General features: G+C 47.2%; 1 protein-coding gene across 1 annotated transcript in view; it reads right to left on the reverse strand.

Annotated features, from left to right (window-relative positions):
- Positions 1-1,647, reverse strand: part of olfm2a (olfactomedin 2a) — a 318,824-nt gene extending 317,177 nt beyond the window's left edge. The window contains exon 1 of the mRNA XM_038784865.1: positions 1,261-1,647. Coding sequence (XP_038640793.1) covers positions 1,261-1,317 — 57 coding nt within the window. The 5' untranslated portion in view covers positions 1,318-1,647. The remainder of the gene's footprint in view (positions 1-1,260) is intronic.
- Between the last annotated feature and the right edge of the window lie 10,295 nt (positions 1,648-11,942).

Below are 11,942 nucleotides of genomic sequence, written 5' to 3' on the forward strand. Positions count from 1 at the left end.
ACATAGGCAAAGGATGACAGCCTGCAAACCATGGGTTCACCTGACCCAAACTCCTCAGTTGAAGGTCCAAGGTAACTTTGAATTTCGTGAACAAATACATAAGGCATAAGCAGAGAGTGCATGTGCGAGATATAAAGCGTTAGAGATGCAGCTAAGTGTCTCCCCAATGAACACAAAACACGCACACTCATTCACTCTCTCACAAAGGGACTCACTCTCTCGCTCACACACTCACTCACTCTCTCACAACAGGACTCGCTCTGGTTTAGCAGGGGCTGGTTTAGCACAGGGCTAAAGAGCTGGCTTTTAAAGCAGACCAAGACAGGCCAGCAGCACGGTTCAATTCCCATACCAGCCTCCCCGAACAGGCGCCGGAATGTGGCGACTAGGGGCTTTTGACAGTAACTTCATTTGAAGCCTACTCGTGACAATAAGCGATTTTCATTTTCATTTTTCATTTTCATTCTCTCACACACACTCATTCACTCTCTAACACACTCATTCACTCTCACACACGCCCAGACACACGCACTCATTCACTCTCTCACACTCACATTCACTCTCTCACACTCACATTCACTCTCTCACACACTCATTCACTCTCTCATACATACATGCACCCGGTGCTCACTCATTCACTCCCCTGCACACACTCACTCTCTCCCACACACACACACATATCCATTTACTCTCTCACACACACACACACATGTCATGCAGACACACACTGATTCACTCTCTCAAACATACCCATACAAACACACACCATCTGCACAACACACACACAGGTTTAACTCAAGCATTTCCATGTGTGCAGCTCTCTGTTGGGTTTTGAGTGTGGACTATGAGTGTGTGTGTACAAGTGCACAGGCCGTAGTGAGATTGAACTCTATAGTGAGTGGATGCCTCTAGGACCATGTGTAGCCCGGAGTGGGGCTGTGCTGTAGACTGCTTTTGCTGAAGAGATGACAATGCCTGGAGTTTATGGGACATAAACATTCACCCTGCAACCGATGAGATAAGCAAAGGCGAGAGGAGCTGCAAAGCCGCATCTTCTCCATTGGAAGGACCACTGGCTACAAAAACGCACAAGCAGGAGAATGACCACAAGGGATCCTTTTTGCCAGCAGTAACCCCCCCACCCAAGCAACGCTCAGTAGCACTGTCCTGTGCGTCCCAAACAATGCCTGAGCAAACCTCAGTCCCTGCCTCGCTGAGATCTGATCGTAAATTAAAAAGAGGAATAGAAAGCACACGTACCTGACAAGGGTTGGGAGCGAGCAGCAGGAAGAGAAAGAAGGTGACAGAGAGATGCATGTTCTGCAGAGGAAGGCAGGAATAAGGGAGAGATCGCCAGCCACCTCTTCACTTCTGATCTCAAGATGTCAGTGTGTGGTGTTCTGTTTGCAAAGGGAGCTGTGCTCCAGCACTTACAGCCAGCTGTCCCTGCCCGCTGCCTTATTTTTAAACTCAAACATCATTCGGTCAATGAAGCAGGGTTCAGACATAGCCCCATTGTTAGCAAGAGGGAAGGGAGAGAAAGTGTCTGATGGCTGGAGAAGGAAATAGCATCAAACCCAGGGAGAACATCTGTATTTGTGTGGCTATTTATACAGGGAGCTGCTGGGAAGAGGATTCGGCTGCTGCATCACTGAGCTTCCAGCAGGGGAAGAGACTGGCACGGGGAGAGGGGGAAGGAGAAAGAGAGAGAGAGACAGAGCTCAAGCCAATGATTGTGTTTAATTCTTCAAATATACGGCGCCGCACGGCAATTTAGCAATGCAAATATGTGAAGGTGAGGGCCCTGGGACACAAGGGAAATCACACACAGTGAGACAGAGTGATACACACAGAGTGATACAGAGTGATACACACAGAGTGACACACACAGAGTGACACAGAGTGATACACACAGAGTGATACAGAGTGATACAGAGTGATACACACAGAGTGACACACACAGAGTGACACACAGAGTGATACACACAGAGTGATACAGAGTGACACAGAGTGATACACACAGAGTGATACAGAGTGATACACACAGAGTGACACAGAGTGATACACACAGAGTGATACAGACTGATACACACAGAGTGATACAGAGTGATACACACAGAGTGATACAGAGTGATACACACAGAGTGATACACACAGAGTGATACAGAGTGATACACACAGAGTGATACACACAGAGTGATACACACAGTGATACACACAGACTGACACACAGTGATACACCAGAGTGACACAGAGTGATACACACAGAGTGATACAGAGTGATACACACAGAGTGATACACACAGAGTGATACAGAGTGATACACACAGAGTGATACAGAGTGATACAGAGTGATACACACAGAGTGATACACACAGTGATACACACAGACTGACACACAGTGATACACCAGAGTGACACAGAGTGATACACACAGAGTGATACAGAGTGATACACACAGAGTGATACACACAGAGTGATACAGAGTGATACACACAGAGTGATACACACAGAGTGATACACACAGACTGACACAGAGTGATACACACAGAGTGATACAGAGTGATGCACACAGAGTGACACAGAGTGATACACACAGACTGACACAGAGTGATACACACAGAGTGATACAGAGTGATACACACAGAGTGATACAGAGTGATACACACAGACTGACACAGAGTGATACACACAGAGTGATACAGAGTGATGCACACAGAGTGATACACACAGACTGACACAGTGTGATACACACAGAGTGATACAGAGTGATGCACACAGAACGATACACACAGACTGACACACACAGACTGACACAGAGTGATACACACAGAGTGATACAGAGTGATGCACACAGAACGATACACACAGACTGACACACACAGAGTGACACAGAGTGATACACACAGAGTGACACAGAGTGATACACACAGACTGACACACACAGAGTGACACAGAGTGATACACACAGAGTGATACAGAGTGATACAGAGTGATACACACAGAGTGATACACACAGAGTGATACAGAGTGATACACACAGAATGACACAGAGTGATACACACAGACTGACACAGAGTGATACACACAGAGTGATACACACAGAGTGACACAAACTGACACACAGAGTGATACATAGAGTGACACAAACTGACACACAGAGTGACACACACAGAGTGACACAAACTGACACACAGAGTGACACACAGAGTGACACAAACTGACACACAGAGTGATACAAAGAGTGACTCACACAGGGTGACACAGACTGACACACAGAGTGACACACACAGAGTGACACACACAGAGTGATATACAGAGTGATACACACAGAGTGACACAGAGTGACACACAGAGTGACACACACAGTGACACACACAGAGTGACCAACACAGAGTGATACACGGAGTGACACACAGAGTGACACACACAGAGTGACACACAGAGTGACACACACAGAGTGACCAACACAGAGTGATACACGGAGTGACACACAGAGTGACACACAGAGTAACACACACTGAGTGACACACACAGAGTGACACACACAGAGTGACACAGACTGACACACAGAGTGACACAGAGTGACACAGACTGACACACAGAGTGACACAGAGTGACACAGACTGACACACAGAGTGATACACACAGAATGACACAGAGTGATACACACAGAATGACACAGAGTGATACACACAGACTGACACAGAGTGATACACACAGACTGACACAGAGTGATACACACAGACTGACACACAGAGTGATACACACAGTGATACACACAGAGTGATACACACAGAGTGATACAGAGTGATACACACAGACTGACACAGAGTGATACACACAGAGTGATACACACAGACTGACACAGAGTGATACACACAGAGTGATACACACAGACTGACACAGAGTGATACACACAGAGTGATACACACAGAGTGATACAGAGTGATACACACAGAGTGATACACACAGAGTGATACAGAGTGATACACACAGAGTGATACACACAGAGTGATACAGAGTGATACACACAGAGTGATACACACAGAGTGATACAGAGTGATACACACAGAGTGATACACACAGAGTGATACACACAGAGTGATACAGAGTGATACACACAGAGTGATACAGAGTGATACACACAGAGTGATACAGACAGAGTGATACAGAGTGATACACACAGAGTGATACAGAGTGATACACACAGAGTGATACAGAGTGATACACACAGAGTGATACACACAGAGTGATACAGAGTGATACACACAGAGTGATACACACAGAGTGATACAGAGTGATACACACAGAGTGATACAGAGTGATACACACAGAGTGATACAGAGTGATACACACAGAGTGATACACACAGAGTGATACACACAGACTGACACAGAGTGATGCACACAGAACGATACACACAGAGTGATACACACAGAGTGATACACACAGAGTGATACACACAGAGTGATACACACAGAGTGATACACACAGACTGACACAGAGTGATGCACACAGAGTGATACACACAGAGTGATACACACAGACTGACACAGAGTGATACACACAGACTGACACAGAGTGATACAGAGTGATACACACAGAGTGATACACACAGAGTGATACACACAGAGTGATACACACAGACTGACACAGAGTGATGCACACAGAACGATACACACAGAGTGATACACACAGAGTGATACACACAGAGTGATACACACAGAGTGACACACAGAGTGATACACACAGAGTGATACACAAAGACTGACACAGAGTGATACACACAGACTGACACAGAGTGATGCACACAGAACGATACACACAGAGTGATACACACAGACTGACACAGAGTGATACACACAGACTGACACAGAGTGATACACACAGAGTGATACACACAGAGTGACACAAACTGACACACAGAGTGATACATAGAGTGACACAAACTGACACACAAAGTGACACACACAGAGTGACACAAACAGAGTGACACACACAGAGTGACACAAACTGACACACAGAGTGACACACAGAGTGACACAAACTGACACACAGAGTGACACACACAGAGTGACACAAACTGACACACAGAGTGACACACAGAGTGACACAAACTGACACACAGAGTGATACAAAGAGTGACTCACACAGGGTGACACAGACTGACACACAGAGTGACACACACAGAGTGATATACAGAGTGATACACACAGAGTGACCAACACAGAGTGACACACAGAGTGACACACACAGAGTGATACACGGAGTGACACACAGAGTGACACACACAGAGTGACCAACACAGAGTGATACACGGAGTGACACACAGAGTGACACACACAGAGTGACACACACAGAGTGACACACACAGAGTGACACAGACTGACACACAGAGTGACACAGAGTGACACAGACTGACACACAGAGTGACACAGAGTGACACAGACTGACACACAGAGTGACACAGACTGACACACAGAGTGATACAGACTGACACACAGAGTGATACAGAGTGATACACACAGACTGACACACAGAGTGAGACACAGACTGACACACAGAGTGAGGCACAGAGTGAGACACAGACTGACACACAGAGTGAGACACAGAGTGACACAGACTGACACACAGAGTGAGACACAGACTGACACACAGAGTGAGACACATACTGACACACGGAGTGACACACAGAGTGATACACAGAGTGATACACACATACTGACACACAGAGTGCCCAACACAGAGTGATACACGGAGTGACACAGACTGACACACAGAGTGAGACAGAGTGAGACACAGAGTGATACACACAGAGTGACACACACAGAGTGACACACAGAGTGACACACACCGAGTGACACCGACTGACACACGGAGTGACACACGGAGTGATACACACAGTGACACACAGAGAGACAAAGAGTGTTAAACAGAGTGACACACACAGAGTGACACAGACTGACACACAGAATGCTACACACAGTGATACACACAGACTGACACACAGTGATACACACAGATTGACACAGGGTGATACACACAGTGACACACAGAGAGACACAGAGTGTTACACAGAGTGACACACACAGAGTGACACTGACTGATACACAGAGTGACACACACACAGTGATACACAGAGTGACACACACAGAGTGACACTGACTGATACAGAGAGTGACACACACAGAGTGAGACACTGACTGACACACATAGTGACACACACACAGAGTGACACAGGGTGATACACGCAGTGACACACAGAGTGACACTGACTGATACACAGAGTGATACATAGAGTGACACAGACTGACATAGAGTGAGACACAGAGTGATACACACAGACTGACACACAGTGTGATACACACAGAGTGACACAGAGTGATACACAGAGTGATACACACAGAGTGACACAGAGTGATACACAGAGTGATACACACAGAGTGACACAGAGTGATACACACAGACTGACACAGACTGATACACACATAGTGACACAGAGTGATACACACAGAGTGACACAGAGTGATACACAGAGTGATACACACAGAGTGAGACACAGACTGACACACAGAGTGACACACAGAGTGACACACAGAGTGATACACACAGAGTGACACAGAGTGATACACACAGAGTGATACACAGAGTGACACACATAGTGACACAGAGTGATACACACAGACTGACACAGAGTGATACACAGAGTGATACACACAGAGTGACACAGAGTGATTCACAGAGACTGACACACATAGTGACACAGAGCGATACACACATAGTGACACAGAGTGATACACAGAGTGACACAGAGTGATACACAGAGTGATACACAGAGTGACACAGAGTGATACACACAGAGTGATACACACAGAGTGACACACAGAGTGACACACAGAGTGATACACAGAGTGACACACGGAGTGACACACAGAGTGATACACAGAGTGAGACACAGAGTGACACACAGAGTGATACACAGAGTGACACACACAGAGTGAGACACAGACTGACACACAGAGTGATACACAGAGTGACACACACAGATTGACACAGAGTGACGCACACAGATTGACACAGAGTGACGCACACAGGTTGACACACAGAGTGACACACACAGGTTGACACACAGAGTGACACACACAGATTGACACAGAGTGACACACACAGACTGACACAGAGTGACACACACAGATTGACACAGAGTGACACACAGAGTGACACACACAGACTGACACAGAGTGATACACACAGATTGACACAGAGTGACACACACAGATTGACACAGAGTGACACACACAGACTGACACAGAGTGACACACACAGATTGACACAGAGTGACACACACAGACTGACACAGAGTGACACACACAGACTGACACAGTGACACACAGAGTGATACACACAGAGTGACACACACAGACTGACACAGAGTGATACACACAGACTGACACAGAGTGATACACACAGACTGACACAGAGTGACACACACAGATTGACACAGAGTGACACACACAGATTGACACAGAGTGACACACAGAGTGACACACACAGACTGACACAGAGTGATACACACAGATTGACACAGAGTGACACACACAGATTGACACAGAGTGACACACACAGACTGACACAGAGTGATACACACAGATTGACACACACAGATTGACACAGAGTGATACACACAGACTGACACAGAGTGATACACACAGTGATACACACAGATTGACACAGAGTGATACACACAGAGTGATACAGAGTGATACACACAGACTGACACAGAGTGACACACACAGATTGACACAGAGTGATACACACAGACTGACACAGAGTGATACACACAGTGATACACACAGATTGACACAGAGTGATACACACAGAGTGATACAGAGTGATACACACAGACTGACACAGAGTGATACACACAGACTGACACAGAGTGATACACACAGACTGACACAGAGTGATACACACAGTGATACACACAGACTGACACAGAGTGATACACACAGATTGACACAGAGTGACACAGAGTGATACACACAGAGTGACACACACAGACTGACACACAGAGTGACATACACAGACTGACACAGAGTGAGACACACAGACTGACACAGAGTGATACACACAGATTGACACAGAGTGACACACACAGACTGACAGAGTGACACACACAGACTGACACACAGAGTGACACGCACAGACTGACACAGAGTGATACACACAGTGATACACACAGACTGACACAGAGTGACACACACAGACTGACACAGAGTGATACACACAGACTGACACACACAGATTGACACAGAGTGACACACACAGATTGACACAGAGTGACACACACAGACTGACACAGAGTGATACACACAGACTGACACAGAGTGACACACACAGACTGACAGAGTGACACACAGAGACTGACAGAGTGACACACAGAGACTCACACAGACTGACACACAGTGATACACAGAGTGACACACACAGAGTGACACAGAGTGATACACACAGACTGACACACACAGATTGACACAGAGTGACACACACAGACTGACACAGAGTGACACACACAGACTGACAGAGTGACACACAGAGACTGACAGAGTGACACACAGAGACTCACACAGACTGACACACAGTGATACACAGAGTGACACACACAGAGTGACACAGAGTGATACACACAGACTGACACACACAGATTGACACAGAGTGACACACACAGACTGACACAGAGTGACACACACAGACTGACAGAGTGACACACAGAGACTGACAGAGTGACACACAGAGACTCACACAGACTGACACACAGTGATACACAGAGTGACACACACAGAGTGACACAGAGTGACACACACAGACTGACAGAGTGACACACACAGATTGACACAGAGTGACACACACAGACTGACAGAGTGACACAAACAGATTGACACAGAGTGACACACACAGACTGACAGAGTGACACACAGAGACTCACACAGAGTGACACACAGAGTGATACACACAGACTGACACACAGAGTGACACAGAGTGACACACAGAGTGATACACACAGAGTGACACACACAGATTGACACAGAGTGACATACACAGACTGACACAGAGTGACATACAGAGACTGACACAGAGTGACACAAAGAGTGATACACACAGAGTGACACACACAGACTGACACACACAGACTGACACAGAGTGATACACACAGAGTGACACACAGCGTGACACACACAGAATGACACACACAGACTGACACACACAGACTGACACACACAGACTGACACAGAGTGACACACACAGACTGACTCACACAGAGTGACACACACAGACTGACACACACAGACTGACACACACAGACTGACACAGAGTGACACACACAGACTGACTCACACAGAGTGACACACACAGAGTGACACACACAGACTGACAGGTGCACAGACTGACAGACACACAAACACAGTCTGACGGGCAGAGACCGACAGACAGGAACAGACACATGCAGAGGGTCACGAGCACTGAGTGACACACACAGACAGATCCGCATACACAGACTAACACACAGACACATATTGACACACAGAGACTGACGTGCAGATGGACAGACACACACACAGCCAGACACACACAGAGAGAATTACGCATACAAACTGATACACAGACAGATTGAGACACACGTGGACAGACAGACACAGCCAGGCAAGCGTACACGTATTGACAATTACAGACAGACTGACACACTCACACACTCATTAAAAGTCACACAGACAGAGTGACACACAGCCAACACACAGACACATAGGGACAGACACACACAGATAGATATGCACACACACACACACAGACTGACATCCACAGATTGATACAGCCATACACATACAGATAGACACAAAGACTGACTGTCAAATTTCTAGGGGTGCACATCTACAAAAATCTGTCCTGGTCCACCCAAGTCGACGCTACCACCAAGAAAGCACAACAGCGCCTATACTTCCTCAGGAAAGTAAGGAAATTCGGCATGTCCTCATTAACCCTTCCCAACTTTTACAGATGCACCATAGAAAGCATCCTATCGGGCTGCATCACAGCCTGGTATGGCAACTGCTCGGCCCAGGACCGCAAGGAATTTCAGAGAGTCGTGAACACCGCCCAGTCCAAGCAATAGAGAGAAGACTTTTCGTCTGCCTCACAGTTAACAGGCTGAATGTCTGGATTGTTTAATGTGCCAAATCTATCAGCAGAACAAATATAGTGGGAACGAGATTAATGCTGAACCTGCCTCTATTACGAGACCAGTTGATATTAAATTGAGGATATCCCAAAACTCAGAAGGGTAACTTAGTGGTGTATATTTCCAATTTGGTAAACTGTGGGGAAAATGTGTGACCCAGAGAGGAATAATCCAGTCATTGTGGGAACAATCAATAAAGAATATTTATGAACGTAAAAGGCAAAAAAACACATTACAAGAAGGATTGTAATAGATTACAACACGTAAGCACACTGATGTCTGTGCACACATCGTATTACAGGAAATATCTTGGTTCCTAACTACCGACGTTCCCTGAACTCCGAGACCCCCCAAACAACGTCTAATATTTTATAACTCTATGAGCTAAATCCAGCAAATAATTACCGCAGGTTATGTGGCCATGCTTGGGGAAAGCATCTTAAATTTCAGCGAAGGGGATGTCTGCTCGGTTCGAGTTTTGATCTGAATCGCCTGCCTGTTTAGCAACAACCTATTTGTGAGAGATTGTTTCTGCAGCTGGATGTGTCTCTGTCTCCCTTCTTCCCCAGTCATTGTGCTGTGCATGTATCATTTTCCCCTTTGATGTTATCCATCATTTTTGCATATTCCTGATCTCTCCAGTTTGAAGTTACTTTTTCTATACCCCTATCGTTTTCCTCCAGTCACCGAGCTAAACACTTGGGGCGCAATTCTCCGCACTCACGACGGTGCGGAGAATAGCGGGGTTCGTAAATTTTTACGGCCACGCTAGTCTGACGCCCTCCCGCTATTCTCCCCCCCCCCCCCCCCACGCCCGACTCCCGACACGAATCGCTGCCGCCGTTTTTTTACAGCCAGCAGCGATTCTCAGCTGGCCGATGGGCCGAAGTCCAAGCCCTTTACGGCCGTTTTTACGAACGGCAAACACACCTGGTCTGGCCGTTCGTAAACACGGCCGTAAAGTCCCGGTTTTGAAAACCATGGCACCGATTGGCAGAGCAGTACCACGGCCGTGCCAAGGGTGCCATGGGCCCGCGATCGGTGCCCACCGATCGCGGGCAGCGGGTCCGATTCCCGCGCACTCTTTGTCCTTCCGCCGCCCCGTTGTATCACTTCGCGGGGCGGCTGAGGGGCATCCTGGCCCGCGCATGCGTGGGTTTCGCGCAAATGTGCGATTACGTCATCCGCGCATGCGCGGGTTGTTGTCTTCCAATCTGCGCATGCGCGGCTGACATCATGTGACGCGTCAGCCGGCGCAAACTCTGGCAAGCGGGCTTAACGAAATTCGTTAAGCCCGCGATGCCGGAGTTCATGGCTGCGGCATACTAGCCCCGACCGGGGACCAGAATCGGTTCCCGGTCGGGGAGGGGGAGGCTGGCGTCAAACCCGCCTGGATTTGACGCCAGCCTTACGATTTCTCCCTCTCTGGGAGAATCGCGCCCTTGATTTTCTCACTGACATTCTAATTCACATCTTCAGACATCTCCCTGTTTCATTTTCTTTAATCCCTTTTTATTTTTTAAACTTAACTTCCCCCAATTTTTAACATGTTATACGGATTGAATTATCTGTCGAGGGGGAAGGTAAGTTCGAAGCTTCCTTAATCATCAATGCACTGGGGCTGGTTTAGCACAGTGGGCTAAATAGCTGGCTTGTAAAGCAGACCAAGGCAGCAGCGCAGGTTTAATTCCTGTGCCAGCCTCCC

This window comes from Scyliorhinus canicula, chromosome 25 (assembly GCF_902713615.1).
Source record: "Scyliorhinus canicula chromosome 25, sScyCan1.1, whole genome shotgun sequence".
NCBI classification, from domain to species: domain Eukaryota; kingdom Metazoa; phylum Chordata; class Chondrichthyes; order Carcharhiniformes; family Scyliorhinidae; genus Scyliorhinus; species Scyliorhinus canicula.